Raw genomic sequence first — 14,620 nt, 5'->3', positions numbered from 1 at the left:
CTCCCTACCCCCAACTCCACGCCCCGCAGTCACAAAGTAGCCGAGTGCGGGGGCCCGAGCGCGCGGGCCTGGCGCACCCCATCCAGGGCCAGGAAGCCCAGCTAGGTCTTGCAGCCTAAGGGACCGTCGAGTTGGGGACCCCGGCGCCCCTAACATGGGCAGGCTCCAAGCCCCGCCGGCGGGAGCTCTTAATAGAAGAAATGTGGCTCTCTCTAGTGCGCCGTACAAGGGTCACCGGCCGGGAGAAAGCAAACGGGAGGATACCCACAAGGGCCGAGCCCCGCCCGGGGCGGGCCGGGGACGTGCTCGCGCGCCTGCGCGGGGCCGGTGTTGGCCTTCTCCGGTCGCGAGGTAATTGGGGGCCAGAGGCGGCAAGTGGAAGGTTAACGTGGCGCTAGGCTCCCTCGCCTCCCCTGCCTCCTGCTCAGTGTGCCTTGGCCCCGGTTTCCCCTACGCCCTCCCTTCGACATTAGCATCCCCCGACGAGGCCCGAGGCGCTGGGAAGACTCGAGCCAGCCCGAATGTAGGAGCGAAACGTTTCCAAAGCTCGCGCCGTCCGGTCGAAGGACAGTAACTGGGACGGTGCGAGAGCCGTGGGGGGTGGTCGGACGGTTAGACGCCCAGACCCGGAGGGACTCGCCAAGGTGCCCTGGAGTAACGGGTCGGGCGGCCGTCAGCGCCTGGGCAGGTGTAGGGCCCAAGCCACGGAAGTTGGGGGGAGAGAGTTACCCCTCCCCGCGACATCCATTCATCCAACACGTCTGAAGTGAACAACTTGGTTCCAGTTCAGGCCCCTGCCCTCCCGGAGCTCGCTGTCTACCTGGGGAGAAACACTGTACCCAATAAGCACACTTTCAAAGTGATCTGGGGCATGAAGAAAATAACTGTGGCATGAAGAAAATAACTGTGGCACGGCGCTGTGATGGGGAGGGGAAGCGGAAGCGTTACAGGCCTGCCAAAGGCAGCTTTGCTGGCGTCTGGGCTGGGATCTGAGTGAGAAGAGGCCAGCCACGGGACGGCGGGCGAAAGGGGGTCGCGGAGCACCCCCGGGTGGCACACGGGGCTTCGGGCCGCGCTGCGCGAGGGGTTAGGCCTCCCGGCGTGCTGAGAAGTAGTCCCGGCTCGGCGCCCGGCCCCGCCCCTGCAGGGCGGAGGGACGCATCACGCAGGGGTGGGGAAGCCGGATCCATGCGCAGGGTTGCTAAGGGTGAAACTTTTCATTGACTTTGCTCACTTCGGGCCGGGGCGCGGGAAGGTGCGGGTCGTTCCCGGAGAGAAGCGAGTGGCTCGGGCGACGCGGGGCCAGAAGGGCAGGACCGCCCGCTGGCCAGAGCCCGGACCGTCCTCCGCCCTGCGACACGAGCCGCCCTTCGGTCCGACATCCCCGCGCCGTCGCCGCCGGCCGGCCCGCCCGCCTTCCGTCCCCCCTTGGCCGAGCCTGACCTCCAAAAAGCTGAAAGAATTATTATTGAGAATCATAGCCCCAAACTCCCTTACTTGCTCCCAACCTTCAACGAAGAAAAAGACCCATCAGCCTCCGGCCCGGCGCTGCCCGGGAAGGAAGAAAGAACGACCACCGTACCGCGCCCCGGACTGCCCTGGAAGGGAGAAGCCACCCTGAACCGCCCCGCCGCCGCGGAGACCCGAGTGAGTGCGTGGGGGGCGTGCGGGCGGGGGAACCCTCGAGACGCCTTCCTTCACCTCGGTCCCACTCCGCTCTTCGCTTTGCTGGACGCTGCACGTTGCTGTCGCGCCCCCACCCTGACGACTGGCCAACATTTTCCTTTCTCCTTCCACCTCCCCTATATAACCCTCCCCTCCCCCCGTTTCGCCCGGTGCTCCTCTCTTCTCTAGGTTCGGAGTGTGGCCCCCTCCTGGGTGGGGTGCATTTCCTCCCCTCTCCGCCTCCCTCAGTTCTTCATATCGTAGAGACGCGGTAGATTTTTCCTTGATCTCCCCCCCCCCCCCCCAAACATAACTTCCGCCACCATTAAATGAATCAGGAAAGAAGGGGACCCAGGCCTTGTTTTTCTGCTTCTTGTCCCGTGTGTGGGGAAGGGGATGGTCATAATTAATAGGGTTTATTTCTGGGCCTGTGGAGCCGAGAGGTGGAAGGTGGACATCCCCTTTTGGACCGGTCAGTGGTGACTGTCTCCTGGCCGCTGAACCAGAATTCACCATTTTGGCCTGAGCTCTTTATCCTCTTTAGTGTTTTAAGGGAAAACTGTGCAGGGAGGGGGTAAGTACCTTTACAGCAATACCAAGTGAGTGGATTCTGATTGATCCTGGTGAGGTACCTGGGAGGAAGAGCCCTACTTTTAAGCTCCTTCCCCTCGTGTCCAGAGGCTGGACTGTGCCCTTGAACAGAGAGGTGGGGGGAGGAGGGGCAGCTGGCAGGGCTTTTCCCACCCCGCAGAAGAACTAGAACCCTACAAAGTAGGCTTCAGGAAGTTGGACCAGCGAAGGGGTTCTTGGGTGCCTGCTCAGTATCTTAACCTTTCTTTTTCTCCTTCCTGTCCACCCGACCCTGGGAGTGAGTCCCTCATCTTTGATTTTCCAGCAGAAAAGCACTCCTATTGCTTTCTTGGGCGCCTGCCCCATCCCCCTCTTAAGCAGTGGGAGAAAGAAGCTTGTGTGGGAGGGAGGATTAGGGAGGTTTAACACTGTTGGGGAGCTTTGCCGAGGATCTGGTAAGTCTGGTCATAGAGCAGGCCTTGCAATGGGAGGGGACTCACAAACAATTTCAAGTATTAGAATATGTTGTTCAAGTGTCAGATGTACGGTTTTTCCTTTCCTGCCCAGGAACCTTTTCCCATTTCCCTAGCTGGGTCTAGTTACTCTGAGTTGGATTAAAAGAGGGGTGAGGCTTGGGCCCTGCTGGCTTGGGGCCTTTTGATTGTCGGCCCGGCTCCTCCCCGCAGCTTAACTGGGAATTTCTTTGGCTGAGAGGACGGGAGAACTGGGTTTAGTTCCTGCCTCCCCTGGCTCTGGGGGTCCTGGAGCTGAGCCCGCTGGGCATTAAGTGAAAAGGCTTTTTTTTTTTCTTTTTTCTTTTTGAATTCACTGTCCCTACAGCAACTCCAGAAAGAGACCACCCAGCCCAAGGAATACAGATTAAGTGGCAGTGTTGGGTGAGGCGCCGGGGGGCGGGGGCGGGGGGAGGGGGGATGGGAGGGGTGACCTTTATCTGTCCCACCCACCGCCTTCACCCAGAAAAAAACTCACTAGGAGATCTTTAATTCAACAGTCATGAGAGGCAGTGAAGAAAAAGAGGAAGGGGTGGGGAGAATTCAGCCTTACTTGAGGCCAAGACGCGAATACAGTGGGGTGGTACAATACGAGGAGTAGGCCTTATGGGTAGAATTTATATAAAATGTATTAGGCGGTGGGCGGGGTGGGGGGGGGCGTCCGCCACAGCGCGCATGTGCATCGGAAACTTTTCCTCCGTTCTCGGGACCTCGGCCAGCTCCCCTTACCGGGCATGCGTGATTAGCTGGCCGAACCTTCGCAAAGCACGCAGGGAAGTGTAGTGTACACAGAAAGTAGGTCACTTGCTCCAACGTGAGTATGAGGTTTCTGAGGACTACAATTCCCAGAGTACAGAGCGCGCCTTCTCTGCCGGCCTACGTTGGAGTTACAGTGAAATCTTCCTGGCTTCGGAGTAATGGAGTGCCCCAGAAAGGGCCTTCTTAGTCTGAAGATTTGGGCTTGCACAGTCCATGTTTGAGGGGCTGGCTGGGGTGTTGCGGTCAGTCAGCCCAAGTCCTGGAAGCCCTTCAACCATACCCGCCGGTCCTGTCATTGCGGGGTGGGGCCGGGCGGTCCCACTGAGCCGGCTCTCCTGGGCATCCGGTTTGTGGCACCTGCTGGCCTTGTCAAAACTGAGGGCCCCTCCTCCCTGACTCCTCTCTCCAGAGTCTTTTCAGACTCTTTTGAATCTGATAGCGCTTCAGTTGTAGGACTATTCCGATGTTAGGGCTTGAGGTGCCTGGATTTTTTTTTTTTTTTTTAATGTTTATTGATTTTTGAGAGACAGAGTGCAAGCCGGGGAGGGGCAGAGAGAGAGGGAGAGGGAGACACAGAATCTGAAGCAGGCTCCGGGCTCTGAGCTGTCAGAGCAGAGCCCAACTCGAGACTCTAACCCAAGAACCCTGAGATCATGACCTAAGCCCAAGTTGGACACTTAACAGACTGAGCCACCCAGGTGCCCAAGGTGCCTGGATATTTTTATAGGTTCTCGTGGTTTAGGGACCTGAGGATTTCCGTCACCATTATCCCTCCTTTTCCTCTTTAAAACGTAGCTGCTTTCATTCATAAAAATCCTCCATAGCATATTTGTCGTAAGTTCTTTCTGGAATCACCATTACCACATCACTGACTGCAGCAGCCGCCTTTCTTACCTCATTTTTGTCCTTAAGCACTCTTTAAGACACAAGTCAGCACAAGGGATCTGAACCAGAGATTAATTTTGCTGTTGGAAATAAAAAGTGAAGGAGAATAAGATTCTAACTGAATTTGGACAGAATTTACTCTCACGTTTTCAACTTTCTAATATATTAACAAAAGATAGATTTTGCTATTGTTAAATACTTAGCATTGGATTGGGGGGGTGTTTGCTTGGGTTTGTTTTTACTTTTACTTTTTGCCACCTTTCTGGCCTTTTGCACGTGAGTGAGGGTTGGAGGAGATCTTCGAGTCCTTCCTTGCCTCGTAAATCTACTTGTTCCTTGTGTCGAAGAGTAGTTATTGCCAAGCTTTCTAATCTTACCACATTTTTATGAATATTTTATATGTAAGCTCTAGAATTTGCCCACAGCCTTAAAAAAAAAAAAATGAACAAACTCATCTGATTGGTCATTCTTATCTTTAGTTAAAGACAAGACAGCATCAGTGCTTTAATCCTCTGTTCCATAAGCTTCTTGAAGTCAAAATTAGAGCCTGAGCTGATAGAGCAGAAAATCTCATTCTGGTTGTCCAGCATTTTTGAAAGGTTCCACCCCACAGCCATCTGGCCTGGCCTGTTCTCCAATTAAAGAGGCAAAGACGGCATTATGTACTTCCTTATTTGTGTAGCAGCATCATGGAGGTATAAATTGGTGTGCAGCTTTAGTTGCTTATGCTGCAGAAAATGGTTAGCTAGGCAGGGCTGATGACAGTGGTTCTATTGTATTTTGGGGTGGGAGGCTTATTTCCCAATGACTTTGGCCTGCATTTAAAATGCTCCCATTTTGGGGCACCTGGGTGGCTCAGTTGGTTAAGCATCTGACTTCGGCTCAGGTCGTGATTTCACAGTTCCTGAGTTTGAGCCCCACGTCAGGAGCTGTCAGCACATGCTCATGCTGTCTCTCTCTCCCCCCAAGATAAATAAACAATAAAATTGGTTTTCTTAATGTTTACTTATTTTTGAGAGAGAGACAGAGCGTGAGAGGCGGAGGGGCAGAGCTAGAAGGAGTCACAGAATCCAAAACAGGCTCCAGGCTCAGCTGTCAGCACAGAGCCCAACGCGGGGCTCAAACTCACAGGCTGTGAGATCATGACCTGAGCTAAAGTTGGACGCTTAACTGACTGAGCCACCCAGGCACCCCCCCCACTTTTTTTTTTTTTTTTTTTTTTTTTTTTTTTTTAGTTGAGAGAGAGAGAGAGAGAGAGAGCGCACTAGGAGGGGAGGGGCAGAGAGAAAGAAGGAGAGAGAGACACACAATCTGAAGCAGGCTCCAGGCTCCGAGCTGTCAGCACAGAGTCCGACATGGGGCTTGAACCCACAAGTGGTGAGATCATGACCTGAGCCGAAGTTGGACAGTTAACTGACTGAGCCACCCAAGCACCCCCCAAAAATTTTTTTTAATGCTCCCGTTTGGGGCGCCTGGGTGGCTCAGTCAGTTAAGTGTCGACTCTTGATTTTGGCTTCGGTCATGATCTCACGGTTCATGAGTTGAAGCCCCACGTCAGGCTCTGCACTGTTAGCAAAGGGATTCTCTCTCTGTCCCCTCTTTCTGCCCCTCCCTTGCTCGTGCTCTCTCTCTCTCTCTCTCTTTCTCTCTCAAAATAAATAAATAAATAAACTTAATACATAAATAAAAATATTTTCAAAAGTAAAACAAAATGGTCTCATTGTGAAGATGAGCTTTTAAGAGGAAGTTAACTTGGAAGTTACATGTGCAGTAAAGTTTGAGGAGGCCTAGAGAGGTGTAGGAGGCCCCTTGGTCTGGTATACCAAGAGGCCATGTGGTGCTTTGGGAGGAGAGTCACGTCATATTGAAGTCTGTTTTACTTTGAAAAACACTTTGAAAACATTGTCTTTAACTCCAGGCCTATTCTTGGGAACCAGTGCCAACTTTCTTCACACCTTTGTAATCTCCTCCATGCAGGACACCTCTGGTGGCTGCTATGGCCCTTATAGACTTCCATTCCTGGAGGCTAGCCTTGCATCTGGTGATGAACCCAATCCTTATCAACAGAAAACCCTCTACCGTTACCATTTTTTTTTCCTCTTTTAACCTAGAAGGACTCTGTTGACTTGGCACGTGACCCTCTGCTCAGACCTGAAATGAGGGTGGGATAGACTCGTAGCCAGTGTTCTGTGATGCTCCAGATTGATCCAGTGCTGCTTCTCTGATACTCACCCCAGAGAGCTTTTGCCTGAGGATCCAGTCCTAACAATACCCCTAGGAGCCATGGCCCCAGTCCTGAGAATTACAAGGAAGTAAGTCAGGGCAGGTGTTCGGAAAACTGAAGATCCTCGAATGAAGAATTAGCAACTGATTATGCTGGACCCAGAAGGGATTTATATTTATTTATTTACTTAAAAAAAATTTTTAAGAGAGACTCTCTTAATTTTTTTAAATGTTTCTTATTGAGAGAGAGCATGAGTGGGGGAGGGCCAGAGAGAGAAGGGGACAGAGGATCCGAAGCAGGCTCGCACTGACAGCAGTGAGCCTGACGCGGGGGTCAAACTCACGAACCGTGAGATCATGAACTGAGCCGAAGTTGGACACTCTACTGAGCCATGCAGGCGCCCCTATTTACTTACTATTTTAAGTAGGCTCCAAGCTGCACATGGAGCCCAAAGTGGGGCTCAAACTCATGACCCTGATATCAAGACCTGAGCTGAGATCTAGAGTGAGACACTTAATCAGCTGAGCCACCAGTCACCACCAGAAGGGATTTTAATCAAAATCTAGCCCCACATCTATCACAGGGCAGAGATGCCCTTGATGGATCATGGATTAGTCTTGTCTCTGTGCTGAGCTCAGCAGCACATTCTCACCCAGAGGCTTGGCTAGAAACATGTTCTGGCCCTGCTGAACCTCGAAGGTGGTCCTTTTCAGTTTTCTCATGGCATGACCCTGGAGCTGCCCTTGTGGAGAAAGTAGGACTGGGATCACTGGCTCTCGGGACTTTACAGATCATCTTCCTGAGACACGAGGCTGGCCCAGACCTCAGAAATAAACCTTTTTGACCTCTGTGGGAGCTGGCTGTGAGAGAATCCCAAAATAACAATCTGAGTGTTTATCTTGGGCTGTCTCCTCTCCGGGGATCTCCAAACACTTGATAAATCCAATCCGATGCCAAGGACAGGTGGTCAGACAGTCCTCAGGAGACTGAGTGATGATGGGTCCCCAGCTGGAGACTGCAGGGTGATGGAAAATTTCTTCTCTTTGCTGCCCTCATCACCTGCACTCCAGCCAGAAGTGTAGAGATTCCCTCAGGCCACACCAGTGCTGTTCTTAAGGATTTTTTGGCCCGCAGGGCTTTGCTTCCCTCTCATTTCCTCTGCTTCCCTGGGACAGCCCCCTCGTCAGCGTTCCCTTGTTGGTCCACACCTCCGGTTAATGCAGGTCTTGACTTCTTCCTAGGGATCATGTTCTCGTCTCCATTCTTGGAGACGGCCTACACGGAAATGCACCCTTTGGTTACGCTGTGGCGTTCTTACATCAGTTCTGCAAACCCAGAGTGAGCCAGAGAGCGTACATACTCAGGGAGCCCAGGATGACAAATTGGATGTGACTGGAGTCCAAGCCCCCACTGAAAAGTTGGCAGTGCTGCTTCCTGTTCAGTGATCTGTATCCCTTTCCATTTAAGGAGAAAAACTAAGGATTTTACACTTATATCTTGGCCTGTGACAGTTTGGGAGCACGACTTCACCAAGATGTTACAGAGATACATTAGCAAGAGCCTTCTCTTCTCCAGCTGAATTAGGGGCTCCTTTTTTTTTTTAATAGCAGTTGTATAGTGTACCTGGCTTCTCAAAATAGTGGAAGCCACAGCCCTCCTTTAAAATTACTTGAATTCCTTTAGAATTTCTTTAGAATTATTGCAAAACAGTAGCTCATTTTATCAAGTCTTTACTAGATATCAGGTTCGGCATAAGACAGTTGACATCTTTGAGCTAACTTCACCTCCACGATGACCTTGTGTTACTGATGAAACTAAGGCTGAGAAAAAAAGTGGCTCGCTCTCAGTCACACAATTAAGCTGGTCACTGGTGGAGCAGAAAATGGGACCCCGAGTATATGTGGCCCGAAGCTGGTGCTTTTATGCCTTTTGCCATTGAACCCCCTACCCTCTGGGCTTTCTGCATAATCTACTCATGATGCCCTTTGTTCTCATTTCTCAGAGCTCTCTGGAGCCCAAGGCTGCCTATCTTACGTCACCTGCCACTGCCCTTGGTCTGCGCTCTTGCCGTGAGCTGACTCGCCACCTAGGAAAGCAAGGACCATGCAGCTGGAGATCAAAGTGGCCCTGAACTTTATCATCTCCTACTTGTATAATAAGCTGCCCCGGCGCCGGGCAGACCTGTTTGGGGAGGAGCTTGAGCGGCTCTTGAAAAAGAAATATGAAGGCCACTGGTACCCTGACAAGCCACTGAAGGGCTCGGGCTTCCGCTGTGTTCACATTGGGGAGATCGTGGACCCTGTGGTGGAGCTGGCCGCCAAGCGGAGCGGCCTGGCAGTGGAGGATGTGCGGGCCAATGTGCCCGAAGAGCTGAGCGTCTGGATCGACCCTTTTGAGGTGTCCTACCAGATCGGGGAGAAGGGGGCAGTGAAAGTGCTGTACCTGGATGACAGTGAGGGCTGTGTCGCACCAGAGCTGGACAAGGAGTTCAAGAGCAGTTTCAACCCCGACGCCCAGGTCTTCGTGCCCATCGGCAGCCAGGACAGCTCCCTTTCCAACTCCCCGTCGCCATCCTTCGGCCAGTCACCCAGCCCCACTTTCATCCCCCGCTCCGCCCAGCCCATCACCTTCACCACTGCCTCCTTCGCTGCCACCAAGTTTGGCTCCACCAAGATGAAGAAGGGGGGTGCGGCAGCAAATGGCGGGGGCGTGGCCGGCGGCGGGGCAAGTGGCCAGCAGCCTCCCCAGCAGCAGCCCCGCATGGCCCGCTCTCCCACCAACCACCTGCTGAAGCACAAGAGCCTCTCGCTGTCTCTGCACTCGCTGAACTTCATTGCGGCCAACCCGGCCCCTCAGTCCCAGCTCTCCCCCAATGCCAAGGAGTTCGTGTACAACGGGGGCTCTCCCAGCCTCTTCTTTGATGGGGCCGATGGCGGGGGCAGCGGGGCCGGCACGTGCAACAGCAGCGGCTTCGACGTGGCCCAGGTATTCGGAGGCGGCGCCAACAGCCTCTTCCTGGAGAAGACCCCCTTCGTGGAAGGCCTCAGCTACAACCTGAGCACCATGCAGTACCCCAGCCAGCCCTTCCAGCCGGTCGTGCTGGCCAACTGACCGCCCACCCACCACGGGGCCAGGAGCGCCCAAGACCACAGAAAAGAGAAAGGAAAAGAAAGGCCAAAAAAAGAGGAAAAGAAAAATACACAAAAAGATTTCCAGTCTTCGCACTCTGGCTTCTAGAAAAAAGATCCGGTCCAGGCACGGAGTGGGAGGGGGCTCCTGAAGCACCGAATCTGTTTAACTCACTCAACCCCCTGCTGCTTTCCTGCCTGCCTCTGATTTATTTGATTGGTTTGGGTTTTATATTTTTTCTTTTTTTTTTTCTTTTTTCTTTCTTTTTTTTTTTTTTTTTTTTTACATGTAGTTTTCTATATAACATCTTCAATTAGTGGCTTCCTGTGCTAAGAATGGTCCAGATGTGAATTGCTGCTCCCTGCTCCCTCCCTCCCTCCCTCCCTCCCTCACACTGTTGAGGATCTCGTGTCCTCTCTCACAGGGAAGGAAGAGCCGGAAGAGGCGCAGCTGGGGCCTGACCCTGCCCAGAGCAGGGAGAGGCTGCCTTGTGTCACTGCCTCTGTCAGCCAGCTATCCTTTTACTCAAAGCCATCCAACCTCAGAGGGCCTTCTTGGGCCCTGCCACCCAAATAGGTCTGACCCCGGCACCCACCCCCCACCGCCTCTCAGGCCTGAGACACGGGGAGCTGCTGACTGGCGACTTGACACCCTCCCACTAGAGCTGATGTCTGTGACTCCAGGTAGCACTCTGTCTGGCGGAACTGCTTTCATCTCTGTCCTGTGTTCCCACGCCGCCATCCCCACCTGGCTCGGACTATCATCGTGGCCCTGGAGACCCATCCGTTGACACACGTGGCTCTTCATGCAGCCCCTTGTTCCCGGGGCCTGAGGTTGTGGGTAACGAGGGGGGACGGGGGCGGGTGTGTGTGCGCGCACGTGCGTGTGCGTGGTTTGCTGTCCTGTTTTAAAGGATTCCAAGCCATGTGAACCCCCCCCCGCCCCCGACGTGATTCCAGGTTGCAGCAAGTGCTTATTTATGTAGGAGGTTGGGGAATGGGCCGGGCGGGTGGTCAGTTCTTTTGTAGGGTGGGTCATGTGGTGGGGTGAGACTGCGGCTGAGCCTAAGACACTCCCAGGGGAAAATACTGCAGAAGGAACTGGTTTCCAGACTGCGGAGGGATCTGCACTTTTGTTTTTGACCAAAAAAAAAAAAAAAAGAAAAAAAAAGGGTTAGCTGTGAGGGGCTGAGGGAATACCAGCCCCTGATGCCTAAGAGAAGTCCCTGGACTCAGATCCTCCTATTTGGTGACCTTCACCCAGGGTGGGAGCCGCTCACCTGAGCCCCCGGGAGGGGGGTGGGAGTTTGGGTCAGTGCCTACGGTGGGCAGTCCTGAGCCTTCAGTTGAGACTAATTCGTCTTTTGGTTGTAGATGTTATTTTAGTACGTTTCTGCCCCTGCCTGCATGAGAACTTCTTGGTACCTCTTGGCATCCCCTCTTGCTGGCTGACCCGGTCCCACTTGGCCTTGATGCTGTGAGGAGTGGTTTCCCGGGCAGGCCAGGTTGGACAGGCATTTGAGTACGGCAGGCGGTGTGTGTGGATTATAAGAGAGCGCCAGCTCCTGCCTGCGCCAGAAGAGGAGATGTTTCGCCCACCCCACCCTAGTGAACCAGCTTTCACGCGGTGATGCTTTGGCTGGTGGGCCACGCGGCGGCAGGGCCCCCGTCACCAAAAAGTACCAAAGCCCTTGGCACCCCACCCCACCCCCACCTCCTCAGTGACCCCCCCCCCCAAGTGGGCAACCGCCGTGGCAGTGGGTCCGGCCCAGACAGACACTGCCAGCCTCCCGTCCCTGCAGTGGGCACCAGCTCTACCTCCCCCAGCGGGGCAATGCCCTGGCTCCTCGGCCCGGTATCCTCTGTCCCCTATGCTTCTCAGGGGCCAGCCCCCTCCGGGCCACCCTCTCCCTAGCCCTCAGCTCCCGCGCAAGTGACAGGCCCAGGCAGATCGCTGCTCTCTGGGAAAGGTTGGATGCTGCCTTATTTATGCCCTCTTCCAGCCCCCCTTTCCCTCACTCACGTGCACAGGTACCTACCACCCCCCAGTCAGCTTGTTTCTCACCACATCTAGGGAGAGGGGGAGACCGACCCCTTAGTGTCTTTTGAAATACGAAGAAAAATGTTTGTTCAGGAGCATGGCTCCAGTGCTGGACTCTTGGGCCCGGTTCAGTCTGTCTCGTCTCAGATCTAGGCATTTTTGCTTCAATTTTATTTTTTTTAAGGAAACAAAAACAAAACTCTGCACTAATTTACCTGGTTTCGTAGGAAAACTTTTTTTTTTATTTTTTACATTTTTGGTGTCCGTTTGTATTGAATAATTTGCTACATTTGTAAAATGTAAGAGGTATATATAATATATGTATATTTCTAACGTAAAAAACGTAATTTTTTTCTTTTCAAGATTTTTTCTTAAGAGGAGAGAAACGATATTTTTTCAGGAAAAACAAACTTTAAAATAAAAAAAGAGGAGAATTAAACCTATTTCTCCCCTTTCCCCATCCTCTCTCTGTCCCTCTTTCCCAGGAATAAATCAAAAGGTGGATCGTCTTGTAAAGAATGTAAACTCTTAGTCCAGAATGATGTATTTTTCTCGATGCAGTGAGCTATAGATTCTCTAGTTTGACCCCTAGGGATGGGAAGGAGGGCATTGAGGCAACGTGGAGAGGAGCTTGGGGGAGCAGGGTAATGAACTTGTTTTCTTTAGTGAAGGAGGAATACAATCAAGCGTTTTGTATTCAGAATGTTGTGCAATATTTTGGAATGGGACATTGGTGTGTTTAGAGATTTAGTTTAAAAACAAAACAAAAAGATTGATCAAATCTGTACAGTTTATATTGTTCCAGATTTTTTTAAGTTTGTATTAAAAGCATGATATATAATAGCCTTCTGCTTCCTCCTGGCTTGTTTTATTTGGGGGCCCCTCTTAGGATGGAGAACGTGGGAGCAACCCAGCCCCTGTTGGCTTCAAGAGACCGTTGGTCCTCCTGACCTGACCCCTTAGGAGGGCCCACGTGCCACAGGCCCCTTTGACCACCTGTCCCATCAACCCAGGATGTGGAGTCCCCGCTTCCAAGGGTTCTTTTCCACTGGAAGTAGGCTCCCCGAGGCTGGGAACTGCCCAGGCTCCCTCTGCTGATAGGCCGCGGAGCCAGTACTGGCAACAGAGCCCTGAGAACAGGATAACTTCGTGGCTTTTTTAGGAATGGCCTATTCCTCGGAGGCCGAAGGAGGGATCGGCCTCCAGCCTGCTCTAGATCCAGTATTTGGCGACCTCAGTCCGCTAGACCCTTAGAGGTGGGTGAGGATGAGAAGAGCCACCTAAGTCTGGTTCTGTCCAAAAACCTGGTTCTTGGATTCTGGCCCTTCTCTTGGCTGGGCAGTTCCAGAGCCTGGGGCTGGGGAAGAACTCCGCCACCTCCCTCCCGTAGGGCTGGCCTGTATAATGCCGCGCATCACCGGGGAAACCACTTCCTTTGGGTACCTCCCTGGCCGTGGCCCCCAAGTGGAAGAGGGCATCCAGGTATTCAATGAATCTTTGACCCTCGTAGCAACCTGGGGATAGAGGTGTTACCTCCACAGCACAACTGAAAACAGGGCTCCGAGGTGGATTACCTGCTCAATTCACGAGACTAGTACAATGGGAAACTGGAATAGTGTGTGACATTTTCACGTAGAGTCGTGAGAACTGCTCTAGAAGTGTAGCACTGGTAGAGGGGACAGGAGGGCGGACCTTGCCACTTCAAGGCTGGGACGGGGGGCAGGCAGTTCTGGGGCATCAGTGGGATGGGGGTCTCCTCCGGTGCCCTGCTTCCCAAACTGGCCAGCACTGATCCCTCCCTGAGCGTGTGAACGAGGCCTAGAAGCTCTCGGGCCAGACCCCGAATCTCTACACGGGGTCCCAGGAGCTCTTGCTGTCTGGCCCCTCCACGGGCCACTGTGCCACGGAGCCTGTCAGGCAGAGGGAGGCCCTGCTCAGGATGCCCAGGCCTGTGCCAGCCGGAAGTCCACTCCCAGGGGTCCTACTTTCCTGCTGGGAGGAGCCCAGCCTCTCCCTCTGACCCCGTGTACAGGCGACCCATCTACCTGGGGGCCCCGGGGCCCCTCGCACACTCATTTTTATTTATGCTGACATAAAGCATCTAGCACAGGTCTTGCCATAGCAGGTACCCGTGGTCCCCATTCCCATTCCCTGCGCATGTGCCAGAGCTGACCTGCCTGAGGGAGCCCCGGCTCAGTGCCGAGACCGCCTTCCGGGTCACCCTTCCGGCCGAGAGAATGGTAATTCCAGATTCATACAGCCCCCCAAATTCTCCACGGCACGGGCAAAGGAAGGATTTCTTCATACATCCATGCCTTCATTTATTCACTAAATGCTCACTGGCTCTTGAGGGGTGGAGTGGGGGGAAAGGGCTGCCTGGGGTCCCTGCCCGACCACAGAGAAAGAAAAAGCATTCATTCTGGTACACTCAGCTCCTCGGAAAGAAGGCACATTTCTTCACGTGACAAACCTTCCGTGAACACCCACTGTCCACCCCGGGAGCACAGGTGAGACAGTTACAGGACAGGTGAGCCCAGGGTGGGTGAGAGCTGAGGGATCAGGAGGCGAAGAAAGCACAAGTTAGCCAGGAAGGAGAAAAGCAAGGCCAGGCCCCTCCCCAGGGAGCCATCTGGGCAGAGTCACCCCTACTCCCTTTTAGAAGACGCAAGTTCTACTCCCGCCCGCGCTGCTCGCTCGCCCGTGAACCTCCAGCCAAACCATTTCACCTCCTCTGGCCCCTCAGTTCCCTCACTTCTAAAATGGGGAGAATAATCGTACTACCCGTGAAAATTAAATGAAATAATGAATGGAAAATGCTAAGCACAGTGGCTGGCCC

At 53.3% G+C, this 14,620-nt stretch overlaps 1 protein-coding gene across 2 annotated transcripts; it reads left to right on the top strand.

Annotated features, from left to right (window-relative positions):
- The first annotated feature begins 42 nt into the window (after positions 1 to 42).
- TOB2 (transducer of ERBB2, 2) lies at positions 43 to 12,627 on the top strand. 2 transcript variants are annotated; one of them, XM_060656236.3, is made up of 2 exons: positions 43 to 351; positions 8,618 to 12,627. In XM_060656236.3, exon 2 carries the CDS (start codon positions 8,719 to 8,721, stop codon positions 9,724 to 9,726), a length of 1,008 nt encoding a protein of 335 aa, XP_060512219.1. In that variant the 5' UTR covers positions 43 to 351; positions 8,618 to 8,718; the 3' UTR covers positions 9,727 to 12,627. The 2 variants fall into 2 exon arrangements, with proteins under 2 accessions (XP_060512219.1, XP_060512217.1); XM_060656234.3 differs by lacking the exon at positions 43 to 351 and adding an exon at positions 976 to 1,647.
- Positions 12,628 to 14,620: the final 1,993 nt, after the last annotated feature.

This window comes from Panthera onca, chromosome B4, assembly GCF_046562875.1.
Source record: "Panthera onca isolate mPanOnc1 chromosome B4, mPanOnc1 haplotype 2, whole genome shotgun sequence".
Classification (NCBI taxonomy): domain Eukaryota; kingdom Metazoa; phylum Chordata; class Mammalia; order Carnivora; family Felidae; genus Panthera; species Panthera onca.
This window is presented reverse-complemented; position numbering and strand designations above follow the sequence as displayed.